This window comes from Chaetodon trifascialis, chromosome 3, assembly GCF_039877785.1.
Source record: "Chaetodon trifascialis isolate fChaTrf1 chromosome 3, fChaTrf1.hap1, whole genome shotgun sequence".
NCBI classification, from domain to species: Eukaryota; Metazoa; Chordata; class Actinopteri; order Chaetodontiformes; family Chaetodontidae; genus Chaetodon; species Chaetodon trifascialis.
This window is the reverse complement of record NC_092058.1, coordinates 4,953,368-4,967,176: the sequence shown is the minus strand read 5'-3', so window position 1 is coordinate 4,967,176 and position 13,809 is coordinate 4,953,368. Positions and strand designations below refer to the sequence as shown.

Sequence of the window (13,809 nt, the reverse complement as noted above, 5' to 3'; positions counted from 1 at the left end):
ACAAATCTGGCTTTTATTCATTTAAATGGTTTTGGAAAAGTACAAACAATGGATTAGATAATTAAATCACATACCCATGTATATGCATATTTGTATATTCTCATATAGACTATTACCTTTATCGGCCCTTTTGATAAGGCACACTGTGTACATAGTCGTACTGTGTCCACCTTAAAAGTCAGTTGTTAGTCACTATGTATGAATAAAGTGAAAGTAACGGGCCATTTTAAAAAGTATACTAGCTGCAGTGGTGGTTTAGAAAGTAACCGTAAGTAGTAGTAGTTGTAGTAGTTGTAGCAAGCAGTAACAACAGGTAATTGTTATATTGTGGCGCAGTGATGTCAAGTTTTAAATAAATTCACAGGCACCATAAATGCAACATCGTCCAACGGAAACGTCCAAACGGAGACATTTGATTGGCCACTAATTTCACAGTGACATGAATTAACCAATCAGCGAAGCCGTTCTTGGTCGTTGACAGCAACCAACGTACACAATTTATCAACCAGGAACTGGCGTGTGAGTGGCAGTGCGGGGAGTCCTGAGCTGGACAGACGCGGTTTTATTAAATTAAAAACTGCTTTGTGACTATCCGTGTCTGTTTCTGTAAGGGTGTCGGTAAACGTGCCGCCGTTTCAGTAAATAATTCGTGTCGGCATGAATCTCGGGTGAGTCTGTTTTGTCTTTGTTTTTGTTTTTTTCAAATATCAGTGGCTAGCTAGGCTAACATATTGACCGAGTGTCTCACAGTGAAATGCAAGGGCGTTATTTTCTAGCCTGTGACCAAACTGAGAACAAAGAACAAACGAGTTTAGTAAAATACACAACATTACAGATTATACGAACACAGTGCGAATTAAATAAAGGACGAGTTGTCGCTATGAAGCAGTCGTCGCTGTGACCGGCTCTGTCAGCCTCTAACCCACTGTGTTATTGCTGCTCGTTGCATTTTTTCAGTAAGATATCAGGGGAAATGTCAAGAAATAACGACCTTTAAATATTGATCAACTAGAATTTCTGCAAACAAGAAATAAATAATGAAAACTCTTTTAATTACTTGGCCTTTCGGGTACAAGAAATCGTTTCGTCGGGGTGTTGAGGTAAAAAATAAAATACAAGCACAGACACTTCAGTGATATAAGACATGTCGCTAATGAGTTAGAGGTGTGATCTGGTGTTCCTGTTAACTTTATTAAAGCAGCATTTTCACCAACTAATGCTAGTTCATATTAAAAACAGGCCAATGCCAAAAAGCAGACTGATGAATGTAAATCTATAGCGTTGTTAAATATTACTTGACTCATTGTGTGATTTTTGTTGTGCTGCACCATGTGTATTATGTATTATTACTTGGCAACATGATACAGTATGTGCTGTTTTGTCTTTTTTTTTTTTTCTTTCTGCTTTTGAAGGCAAGTATAAATGTCAAAATGGATGAGAAAACTCCCTCATAGTGTCTTGCTTATTGGACAATTGAAAATATTAAAAGAGTTTGTTACTCAAACACAACACAAAATGCAGTCCGATTTACGTTGTTGTGTTTCTGATGTTTTCTCTGATGTTTCCTCTTTCTGTGAACAGAGACGGCCTACTGTTTGAACTAGAAAATGGAAAACCCAAGCTGATTTTACTGACTCATGGTGAGACCCTTCAGCTTTTCTAATCTTTAGTTTTCCAGGAAAAATTCACTCTCTCATTTTGCTTTTCTTATGAGGTTCTTACTTTCAGTTCAAGAAAATGATCTTTGCTGAAATGATAAGTTGATTAATCAGATGACAGATAATGAATTAGTGACAATTTTGACAAAAAAATTTTGACTTTAGTGAAACTGTATTTCAGTTGAATGCAGTGAAACTTCATCTTAAAATTAGATATGTTTAGTTTTGCAATTGTTTCAAACATGTTACCTTGATACAAAGTATGTACTGGTACTGTAAACACAGCCTTTGTTAAAGTAAGTTTGTTTGTTCATTAAAAAGTTTTGTAATACTGAAAGACTGACTGTAAAAAAAAAAAAATATATATATATAGAATCTAACACAACACTCTTGAATGGTTTGAATTAGTTGTTTGCATTGCCCTATTTCAGACCCACAGAAGTATTAGTGAATATTTACGTGTGTGTGTGGTTTTTTATTCATGGCTGCTCACCGTCACTTCTTTCTTTCACTGCAGGCATTGAGAAGAATCTAGCAAAGGTAGGAATCATCCTCACAGCCTGGCCTTTGCCTTTCCACACGTAAAAGCGCCTGGATGTCTACGCATTTTGCAGTATACAGCACACGTTTATGTCTCTAGTAGACAACAGTGCTGATAGGAAAAATAAAAGCATCTTCATATTATGTCTGATCTGATTTAATTTGACTTGATACCTGCAGCTGTCCTGCAGGCCCAGAGCAGCTAACATCCTGAGCTCCAGGCAGCCGTCCTGTGTGGAGGAGGTGCAGGGAGACGAGCGTCCAACCCCGCAGCAGGTGGGGAGGCGCAGAGAAGCCAAGAGCAAAGCAGGAGGAGCAGCCACCTCCTTCACCTCCAACGCTGCCACCGGTGGAGGGAGGAGCACCTGTCTGACATCGTCCAAGACACATGAGCATCACAAAGGGGGAAGTGTCAAAGTTGTGGCTAAAGTAAGTGTCATGCTACACCCTATTTATGCTTTAAGATAAGATAAGATAAGATAAGATAAAACTGATTTGCTGTCTGTCTGTCTGTCTGTCTGTCTGTCTGTCTGTCTGTCTGTCTGTCTGTCTGTCTGTCTGTCTCCAAGGTGAAGTCAGACAGACACAAACACAGCACTGCTGCTGGCTCTCTGAGAGCCAATGGGAAAACAGGACATCCTCAGAACAGTGGGACGAGAGCTGGCGGAAAGGTAGGACTAAAGGACATGCCGGCCAGTGGGGACGCAGAACTGAAGGAGAGCGTGGTCTGTCTGACCAATGAGCAGCTACAGCGGATCCTCAACACAGTGCAGACCACCAGCAATGGCCAAGACCCACCAGAGGACCACAGGACCCAGGGTAGTTGTAGTGATGGTAGTATTAACATGGAATGAAGGACAGTTAGCACCATAGACTACAGCACAGAAACACCTGATCATGACATGGACCATAGACTTTCCCTCGTTTCAATATCTAACTTGTCCTTTTGTCTGTTAGGAAATCAAACAGACTCCAAATCTGGCTCTTCAGTGAATGACGGAGGAGGGAAGAGGAAGGAGGAAGACAGAGGAGGAGGAGGGGAAGAAATAAAGAAGGGAGGAGGAGGAGGAGTAACTGGTACAGCTGGAAGCTCACAGGATAAAGACAGCAGGTGAGGAGCCCACCTGAACAGGCATTTGACAAGCACCAGACAAATGGATTTCTTTCTCGATGCAGTCACAAAAGAAGACATTTGAATATTTATTTCGCTGATAACCATAAATGTACAGGACTCTGTCAGGTTAATGCTTCAACTTCTCATCAGCAAAGTGAAGCTTATCCTCCTACTTTGCCATTAATACAGTCAGAATCAAAGTTTGACTCGAGGATCAGACATCATTTTTATGCCTTCACTGGACATGTCTGTCGGCAGTGTTACTGCAGGTCAGATCCATTATTGTGTCCTGGTGTGTTTTTAGAAGTCTGTATTTGTTGTTGCTGCTGTTCAGGTCGTCTGGATGTCTGTTCAGCTGGCTGGACGAGCGAGACTCAGAGAGCAGGGCAGCTATGGACGCCAAGAAGGCTCAGTGGAGGAGAGACCTAGGTGATCACACAGCAAGTATTTTATAGCTCCAGTAAAACACATTTCCATTCATTATAATGATAACCCTGCAGAGAAAAATCACCAGCTGTATGTAGCCTTTTAGTCTCTCTTAGCTCTTGGATTTGTTTTCGCTGCACATTTACTGTTCAGTTGAGTCTCAGTGTTTCCAGCAGCAGTTGATTTCAGCTCTGATACACTCGCTGTGCGCTACCTGCCCAGCTCCAAATGACGGACAGGCAAAGTTAGAGCTGGCGATGGCCACATTGAGACCGTGGCCAGACGAGGAAACATGCAGCCCTCTCATGCAGCGTCTTACTTTGAGCGATGGGATCCAACATCAACACTCTCTTTCCTGTCACAGTTAAACCACTTTTGGTGCTTTTTATTTGAAGTGGGCACATTTGAGTCAGAATCTGATGTCAGTTGGTGGGTTGTTTGGTTACTGTTAATCAGATTTGATCAAAGCTCGCCCACACAGCCCTGATTAAACAGATTTAGTTTTGGAATATGAAACACCTGATGATGTTTTTTAAACTCTGACATTATTATTTAGTCACAGTCACATTTTTAATTATTATTAGTCATTTGACAAATGAAACTGGTTTTCCCTGTGATGGGTGCATGTGTGTGTGTGTGTGTGTGTGTGTGTGTGTGTGTGTGTGTGTGTGTGTGTGTGTGTGTGTGTGTGTGTGTGTGTCAGATGAGCAAGTAGCACTGAAGCAGCAGCAGCAGCGTTCGGCTCCTGGCAGACTCCAGGTACAGCATAGGTCTCACCTTTCATCTTTTTCTCTTTGTTGGTTGTTTCGGTCACTGTGCAGCTTTGTTTACAGCCAAGAACACCCAACTGTTCCTCATACTGGAATGTGGCACTGATACCTTTGGCACCGACTGACTGTTCAGATGTCAGAGACAGAAAATTCTCACCAACCGCCATAAATGCACAACAGGCACTTTTTTTTTACCTGTAACCTGTGTGTGTGTGTGTCTCTCTCTCTCTCTCTCTCTCTCTCTCTCTCTCTCTCTCTCAGGCTGAGGAGGACACAGAGAGCGTGTTATCACTTCAGAGCTCTGTCAGCCACAGAGAACAGCCTGCAGCCATCAGATCCAGCCTCAGACTTGGGGTAAATCTGACCTTTGAACTAAAAGTCTTTGCAGATTTTCCTCATTTTCTTTGATTCTTCATCCAGTTGAACAAAATTGATTAAGCCTAAGTGGCACCACATGACAGCACCAAACACATGCATACAGTGATACCGAACCTGTCTGAAGTCCTGCACATGCTCACATGTAAAAACCCTGAAACATGATGAAGAAATCACCTTTCTCCAGCATAAACAGTGTTGAATGACTTGAATGAGATCTGACTCAGTCTCAGTGAAAAATCCTGACTTCTTTTGACTTTGTAGGAGGTCACTCCAATGGAGGACGTGCTGAGCATCGAGAGGAGAGAGGAGCAGAAGAGACGCTGGCTGGAGGAGCTGGACCAACAGAGAGAGGAAACGGCTGAGCGCAGGAGGCGGGAGAAACTGCTGCAGAGCCAGGTACAGCAGAGACACAGCAGAAACTGAAGCCAGGTACAGCAGAGACACAGCAGAAACTGAAGTCAGGTACAGCAGAGACACAATCGAAACCAAAGCCAGGTACAGCAGAGACACAGTAGAAACCAAAGCCAGGTACAGCAGAGACACAGTAGAAACCAAAGCCAGGTACAGCAGAGACACAGTAGAAACCAAAGCCAGGTACAGCAGAGACACAGTAGAAACCAAAGCCAGGTACAGTAGAGACACAGTAGAAACCAAAGCCAGGTACAGCAGAGGCACAGTAGAAACCAAAGCCAGGTACAGCAGAGGCACAGTAGAAACCAAAGCCAGGTACAGCAGAGACACAGTAGAAACTGAAGCCACAGCCTGCTCAGGACTTTATTTTCTAATGTTCCTCTGCAGACAGAGGACCATGAGCTCTGGGCCACACACTTTGACTCTCTGCACAGAAGACCTCCTGTCCAAAACGCAGCTCCATCAGCTCCACCTCCAGCCCTGTCTAACGCCTCTGAGCGAGGGGAGTGGGACCCCTCGTCCAGCCTGTCCCTGGTCTGGGAGGCCATGAGCAGCTGTGGAGCAGAGAGCATCGGAGGAGCCAGCGTGGATACAACCAGCGGATACCCAAGCAGACCAAAGTACGTTGGATCAATGATTGTATTAACAGCTGAGGGAAAGAAAAATGGACAGTCTCTGGAAACGTGTCTGTGAAAGCAAACATGACAATCCTAGAGCAACACAGTGTTTAGGACTTGGACTTGTTGGTCTTGACTTGAGACCTGATTCGTGGCTTGCAAAACAGCTAATTTGTCCCACCTCTGCTATTTTTCTGGCTCTGGCAAAAGAAGACAACATCCTCATTCTTATTCCTGCCAACACAACTCTGATTGGCTCAGCTGTTCTACCAATCAGGGCCATCAATGAGTACCTGACTGTGTTGGAGTTGCTGAACAAAATCAAAGATGTGGGTCATGGATCAGAGTTCTGGAACCAGACTAGCTCCATATGTTTGAGTAAATCTTAAGAGCTGTTTGTGTCTCCTCCAGCTATCTGAGGACCATGACCGCCTTGCTGGACCCTGCCCAGATAGAGGAGAGAGAGAGGAGGAGGGTCAAGCAGCTGGAGCAGCAGGTAGAGGGAGGAGAGAAGGGAAGAACAGAGCGAGGAAGGAGAGAGAGGCTTTTATCGCTTAGCTTCCTAAATGTTTCACTGTCTTTCCTCCTCTCCCAGAGAGCCATCGAGGCCCAGGTGGAGGAGCGGCGGCAGCAGAGGGAGCGAGACGAGGTGAGGAGGAGAGAGGAGGAGGCGGAGGAGGAGACGAGGGTGGCGCTGGAGAGGGAGATGCTGGAGAGACGATATGAGCAGGACACACTGAAGGAGAGGCAGGAGGTCAGGACACACACGGACATACAGTGCACAATTCCTCACCACAATAACTTTCTCCATGCAGTCACTGAACTCTTTTCTGTCAACCTCTGTCCTCCAGGAGCAGCAGAGCCATCAGGCCGAGCAGCTTAACAAAGATCACAGTGACAAAAGACACTGCTCACCACTGGAGCCCAGTGGTGAGCAGACCCTCTGCAGTACTACTGCAATATTACCATACCTAACATAACAGATCTCTGCTACACAAAAAGTATTTTGGACTTTTGAACTTTGAGTAACACAGGTCATGATGTGCATCAATTAGTTTATGAAAGCTGTAACCTACGTGTGTGTGTGTGTGTGTGTGTGTGTGTGTGTGTGTGTGTGTGTGTGTGTGTGTGTGTGTGTGTGTGTGTGTGTGTGTGTGTGTGTGTGTGTGTGTGTGTGTGTGTGTGTGTTCAGCACTGACCAGGCAAGCCGAGTGTTTGGAGGACATCAGCAGTCCAGCCTCTTCATACAAAGACACTGCTGTACAGACAGGTAACTCGTGTTGTTGAATGGCAGAGCTGCTCCTCCTGCCCCTCTGATTAATGAGAACAGCTGTGTGATCTGCTGCATCGACATTCAAAATGAACAGCTAGCCAAAGGTTGTCTTCTTAATTTTACTGTCAGACACTCCCTGACTGTGACTGGTCCAGTTTACGTCGTCATTTTGCAAAAGCCACGTTTTCCCACAAAAAACCTGAAGGGCCAAAATTTATCCACTGTGGATAAATGTGTGAGACGAACTTCAGCAGAGCGGCTCAGCAAGAGATGCAGTTTAATATTTGACAGTTTAACGTGGAAGCTGTTAAAGCTTATCTTCTTTGTGTGTGTGTGTATGTGTGTGTGTGTGTGTGTGTGTGTGTGTGTGTGTAGAAGCAGCTCCCTCTCTCCCTCTCACCGCCGTCAGAGTTCAGACTCCTCACGTCTCTGCACAGTACCGGCCTCCTCCTCCCTCTCTGTCTACTGCTCCTCCAAACAGCCGGAGCAGAGCGGTGAGAACAGGCAAGGAGAACCTCTGTGTGCCGGGGGGAGGAGGAGGAGGAGGAGGAGGAGGAGGAGGAGGAGGAGGAGGAGACCCATATGAGGCGTTCGCCAGGACAGAGAGGAGCAGGAGAGACAAGAGGAGGCCGGAGTGGAACACGCAGAGGTAGAAACACACACGTCTCATTTAGACTGGTTTTATATTCACACAGGACAGGACATTGTTTCATAAGTGTTGAAATATTAGCCACACTGGGCTTATTACAGCCTAAAAATCAAAGTACCCTAAAGCATACAGAAACCTCAGCCAACGACAGTCCTGGACCCTGTTCCTCCAGGCCCAGTCGTCAGTTCGTTCCGGCCTCGGAGCGTTACCCGGCCTCTCTGCAGAGGAACAGACAGGAGAGTCGAATGAAGAGGCAGGCTGAACTCCTCGCTCTGCAGGAGAGGACCTGTCTGTCCAGGTCCAACCCTCCTCCTCCTCCTCCTCAGCAGCAGGAGCCTCGTCTCTGCTCCAACCCCTCACAGTCCAGAACCAGCCCCACCAGGACGGTAGGAGGCTTCCTTGTCGCTGAGTTTGTCATTTTTCACCACGCTTTGTTACGTCCCTGCTGCACACTGACTTCCTGACCAGCACTGAGTAGCTTTCTTTGCTGGCTGGCGGTCGTTTCTGTGGTTGGATGTGTGTTGATGACCGTTGTCACTGTTGCAGGTGGAGAGTGTTTCCAGAGGACACAACATCTCTGCAGCCTCCGGCACCGAACAGTGAGCAGCTCAGTAAAAAGCTTCTCCCGTAAAGAAAAGAGGCTGAAATTGAAAGTTCAGCAGTGGAATCACAAAAAGGACGAGTTTGCACTTCTAAACTGATTAAACCTTGACAAACATGTTTTATTTCATTTATTTATTTTATTCCCAATTTTACTTCCCAAGTGAAAAAAATCTATACACATAAGTGTACTTATAGTATATTTAAATATTGCTTCCAGTACATTTATATAAATGTGGACTTACTTTAAATAGACAGAAAGTATATTTTTTAAGAAATACACTACAGTAAAACACATTTGTAGTAAAATTTAAGTTCTAGTATATTTTCAGTAAGCGTGTTAAACACTATTAGCATAATAGTGCACTTAAAATAAACTTCTACATGTTAAAAATATATTAATTTTATGCTGCCAAGATATACTCGAGTGTATTTTTACTCTTTAATCTGTATATATCTACTTGCTCTTCAGTGTAGCAGACACGGACACATAAAGCAGGTAGATACAAGGCTGACCTCATACCTAAACTTATTGCACAACAACTGATTTTTAATATCATCTGAAGATCAAACATGCAGAATGTGGTCAATGACGATATTTTCCAAGGATCAGACAACAGGAGGTGCCAAATATTTCAAGGACAGGTAGACTTTAATGTGCACTGAATGCATAATATATATTTGTACAGTACATCCTGTTCATCCTTAGTTTAAGTACACTTAAAGTGTATTGAAAACCAGAAGTATGTAAAAATACACTAGTAACCTAATTTCAGGATTATACTTGAAGTACACTGAAAATGTTCAAGCAATATACAAATATAGTTATGTAGATGTACTTGTAATCCATTACCAGTACACATCATGTATATTATATATGCATTATATTTAAGCAAATTGGTAGTACACTTAAAATCCTCAGATATAATGCATTTTCAGGTACACTTAAAGTGTATTAAAAATGTTCAAGAACTATGTAAAAATACACTGGTACCCCAATATAAATGTATTTGTAATCTATTAATGTAGATTTTACATACATTACACATTATACATGTATTTCAGTTGTACTTTAGAATGCAGAATAGTAGAGTGATATTTATATCCCATTTTAGCACAGTCAAGTACACTTACAATTACAATGAGTCCTTGGCAGACGCTTTTATCCAAAGCGACGTGCATATGAATTCACAGACCGATGGCGCAGGTTTGGGGTTCAGTATGTTGCCCAAGGATACTTCAGCATGTGGACTGCCGAGGCCAGGGATCGAACCACCGCCATCCTGATTGGCAGACGCCACAGCCCCTGCTTAATACAACTTCAGCTGGACTTTTGTACAACTTAAGTACTATTTAAGTGTAGAGAGTACAGAAGTAGTTGTTCCATCTTAGCCCACTGTAAAAGGACTACTGAATAGTCTGGATGGATGTGTTCATCTGGATGGTGGTGGGGTTTCATGTTGAGCGAGCTCTGGTTTGATGTCTCGTGTTGTTGCCTCCTCCAGGGGGCGCTCTCCTCCCGTCCCTGCTGTCAGACTCAGAGTTCACAGTCAGCTGGCTCCCCCCTCCTCCACCCCTCCTCCTCCGGTCCTGGAGTTCATTCCTTACGTCCGGACCAATGAAGTCTTCAACCTGGATCCACTGGACCCTGCAGACACTCCCCCGCCTCACGTCACACACACAGGTTAGAGACACACACACACGACTCAGACACACTGAAGCTAACTCTCAAAAAACCTTCAATTTTTCTCATCTTGCTGTTGTTAAAGAGTGAAGTCTGTCATTGGTGACGTCTGCTCCTCATCCTGTAAGTAAACTGTACTTTCTCCTGGTCAGAAGCTCCTCCTCAGAGCTCAGCGCCTCCTCCTGCTCCCTCACACCGGGACCCCCTCCTCCACCCTGAACTGCTTCGTAATACACACACACACCGACAGCAGGAGATCCTGAGAGGCCTGGCCCAGCTACGGCAGGTAACACACGCACGCACGCACGCACGCACGCACGCACGCACACACACACACACACACACACACACACACACAGTCGTGTTTCTGTCATTTTCAGGGACATTACACAGACTTACATTCATTTCCTGGAGACTTACCACAAACCATAAACACTACCAGCCAAATCTTAACCCCAGTCTTCACCCTAAAATTCAATGATGTACATTGTGGGGACCTGCAATTTGTCCCCATAAGGAAGCTGAGTCCCCACAACATACACACACGTATACATAATTTATGGGGACATTACATAAACTTACATTAATTTCCTTTCCTGGAGAGTTACCTCAACCATAACCAAAACCTCACCTTAACCCAACACTCCAGGGACCTGCATTTTGTCCCCATGAGTCCCCACAATGTGACTGTGTAAACAGATTCATGTCCCCACAATGTAAGGAATACATGGCACACACACACAGCAAACTGAACCTGAACAATACTGTGTTTTAGTTTTAGAAAATGCCATTAAATGATTAGTTGATCTGCAAACAGATATTTCGTCAGACAAAAGGAGACGTGCCGACGTCACCTTGGACTCAGAGAACATGCGATCGGTGATTTTCACTGTCACCCTACATTTCATTGACTTATTGATCAGTCAGAAAAACCTGACTATTTGATAGTGAAATGATGTGAAATAATCAATAAGTTGTAGCCCCAAATCTTTTATCAGTTTTTTAACCATTAGCACGAGAAACAAATATTTTTGTTAAACTTGTGTCAATCGTAACAAACTCCACACCTCCAGTTTATAACGCAGCCAAACCAAACCTGAGATAACCCTGATGACATCACTGTGACATCATCTGGGTTATTGTTTCTGACTTAGTGGAACTCCTCCAGAGCCACGGAGGATTATGTACTGCCACCTTCACAGGCTGAGTGATACAAACCACGATTAGTGAACTGATGCTGATCTGTGAAATTAAACTGGAATAAGAGTTTATCTGGTTTTCTGAAACCAGGCTATGAACGTGACGTCCTGTGTGTGGCCCTTTAAAAGCCCAGATAACCTAAATTCAGATCTTTAAGTCCACCTCCACTCAGGGTTTTGCTTGATGTTTGAGCTTCACTGTGAAGAACACTTTTAATATTTTACCTTTATGATTGCGAAGGATATGATTCAACACACCCCTGTTCAGAGGCTGTGATGCTCCTAAACCCTGATCACAAACATGATACTCACGTGAACGTAAACGCTAAGCGATTTGTTGATTAACTGATCTGTAAAAGTAAAAGTTGCTAAAGTGCACGTGAGCACACGCCGCGAGGATCCTCACGTGTACGTGAACAAACCAGTGTTTGTGTGATTTCAGGGTTTGTTACAGAAGCAGAGGGAGTTGGAGACGGATCTGAATCCCCTGCTGAAGCGTCATGACAACGAGCTCCGGTGACCTCTGACCTCAGTGTGGTGGTGAGTCTGGATGAAGAAGCAGCACTCCGGTGTTTCTGCCAGCCGTTAGAAAGAAAAGGATCAGCGGTCAGTGTGTCTCAGCATGGAGCAGCACATTTTGGGCAGCTTTCAAGGTGAAGCTGACTGAATTTGACAGATAATCTTATTTTGGGAAACACGTCGCAGCCGTCCTGACTGTCTTCTGCTCAGTGAGTCCAACAACGCAAGACTGTTTCCTGAATGGTACAAAGGACTTTGCAGTTCTGGTATTCTCACTGTTGGAAACACGTTCAGACTGAACACAAAATGTCTTATTTGTCCTCTTTACCACAGACAGGACAGACATGAGCTGCTGCAGCTGCTGCAGCAAACGTCTTTAAACATCAGCATAAGTGAGACTTTTCGCTTGAGTTGGAACGTTTTTAAATTACTTTTGCTGAATTGGCAAAAGCAAACCCACATCGATGTAAAACACCTGACAGATCTGAAGCAAACGCCTGTTTCCCCTCGAAGTCACCACAAACCAACAGAAGTGACACAGCAGCTTCCCAGGGGTTGCTGGAGGTTATATTTTCTGTAACCATCGACTGTGATAAGCAGCCAAACAGCAAACATTCATCCTCACGTCAGAGTAACGTTTCCTTTGCCGTCAGTCCGAACACGCCTGACTCAGACATGTCTGCATTTCTTGGTTTTGAAAACTGACTGTCGATTCAACATGAGCACTTGACTGAGTCTCTAACTTCGTTTCACATCAATCACCTTCTTCAAATCTGCTCCATCAGTTCTACCTCACATCAGCATCTTTTCTACCACGAATCTGAACCTTAACTACTGCTCGTGTTTTCTTCTGCTCACCAACCAACAACTGCATTTATATGGACGAGTGTCTGTTTTAGTGCACTTTTCAGAAAACCAAACAGGTATTGAGAGGTTGTTTTTTTTTGGGGGGGGGGGTCTTCTTTGGGAGGTGGAGGCACTGCCCTCCTTTTCATTGGCTCATCCTGCCCACAGAGCAGCACAGTCGACTTATTTAAATCATGATTGAAAAATGTTTTTGTTTCTTCAGCTTCCTGCTGGCCGAGGAGCTCCATGTTTCTGTGTTACTGTCAATCTTCTGCTTTCATTGTATTAGTGTATTTTTTAATTTATTGCAAAGGTGATGAATAAAGTCTACTGAGACCCTTTACATTTCTTATGCCTGCGTTTTATTATGTTTTGGGAAGCCCCCCAATCCCCAAATATCCCCCCAGCTGACACCTTCTGTTAGATTTCAAAAGGCTTTTCATTAAGTTTGGCTCAGATTAAAGGTGAGTCCAGAGAAACTTTGCTGTGAGCAGATGAAAGTCTAGTCTTTTAGTGTCAAACACATTCATTATTCAGCAGAGTGAAGCTCAGACATCAGACATTTTTTATCCATCCTTTCAATTAATAGTAATAACTTTGGGAAACAAGTGGTGCTGGAAGGCCTCTGATGTGAAACAGATGGAGGAAGCGTTGAGTTTACTCTGACAGCAACCAGCAGCAAATCAACACCGCAAAGAGGAAATGAAACAGGAAGAGTTATGAATTACACTTAAAATTATCTCAACATTTGCATAATCATGTCTGTCACTTTTAAGAAAAAAAATGTAAAAGAAAATCATGCAGTAAGTTTTGAATATAGGAATACATATAAAATAAAATCAAGTGTAATATAGAATCCTGTGGTGGACAGGCAGTGCACTTTTAAATATATATACTGATGGTTCAACAGCTTGTACAGGTAGCAAAATAATTCAATATATACAGTATATATTGTAAATATAAGTAATATATATGTGTGTGTGTGTAAACTGAGTTGTTATAGTAACAATTATGAATGTATGAAGGTAAATTAGCATCTTTTTCTTTTGGCTTTGGACTGTTGGACAATAATTTTATTGATTAGATGATTGATCACTAATTGAGGAAGTCATCAGAAGATTAATC

General features: G+C 43.6%; 1 protein-coding gene across 4 annotated transcripts; it reads left to right on the top strand.

The window, feature by feature from the left end:
- The first annotated feature begins 523 nt into the window (after window positions 1-523).
- ccdc66 (coiled-coil domain containing 66) lies at window positions 524-11,952 on the top strand. Of its 4 annotated transcripts, none has more exons than XM_070958713.1 (21): window positions 524-668; window positions 1,582-1,640; window positions 2,176-2,198; window positions 2,379-2,627; window positions 2,768-3,017; window positions 3,156-3,309; window positions 3,647-3,741; window positions 4,442-4,497; window positions 4,770-4,862; window positions 5,148-5,282; window positions 5,685-5,917; window positions 6,326-6,410; window positions 6,510-6,668; window positions 6,766-6,844; window positions 7,107-7,184; window positions 7,563-7,836; window positions 8,009-8,222; window positions 8,383-8,435; window positions 9,942-10,120; window positions 10,276-10,406; window positions 11,762-11,952. In XM_070958713.1, exons 1-21 carry the CDS (start codon window positions 658-660, stop codon window positions 11,837-11,839), a joined length of 2,688 nt encoding a protein of 895 aa, XP_070814814.1. In that variant the 5' UTR covers window positions 524-657; the 3' UTR covers window positions 11,840-11,952. The 4 variants fall into 4 exon arrangements, with proteins under 4 accessions (XP_070814814.1, XP_070814813.1, XP_070814812.1 ...); XM_070958712.1 differs by having other exon boundaries at window positions 10,273-10,406; XM_070958711.1 differs by lacking the exon at window positions 524-668 and having other exon boundaries at window positions 1,431-1,640.
- Window positions 11,953-13,809: the final 1,857 nt, after the last annotated feature.

Bases quoted from the DNA above. Each gene is read 5' to 3' on its own strand.
- ccdc66 (XM_070958710.1), top strand. From the start codon at position 1,547: ATGTTTTCTCTGATGTTTCCTCTTTCTGTGAACAGAGACGGCCTACTG. The intron at 2,199-2,378 runs GTAGGAATCATC...TGATACCTGCAG, and splicing joins TTGAGAAGAATCTAGCAAAG to CTGTCCTGCAGGCCCAGAGC. The intron at 6,845-7,106 runs GTGAGCAGACCC...GTGTGTGTTCAG, and splicing joins CTCACCACTGGAGCCCAGTG to CACTGACCAGGCAAGCCGAG.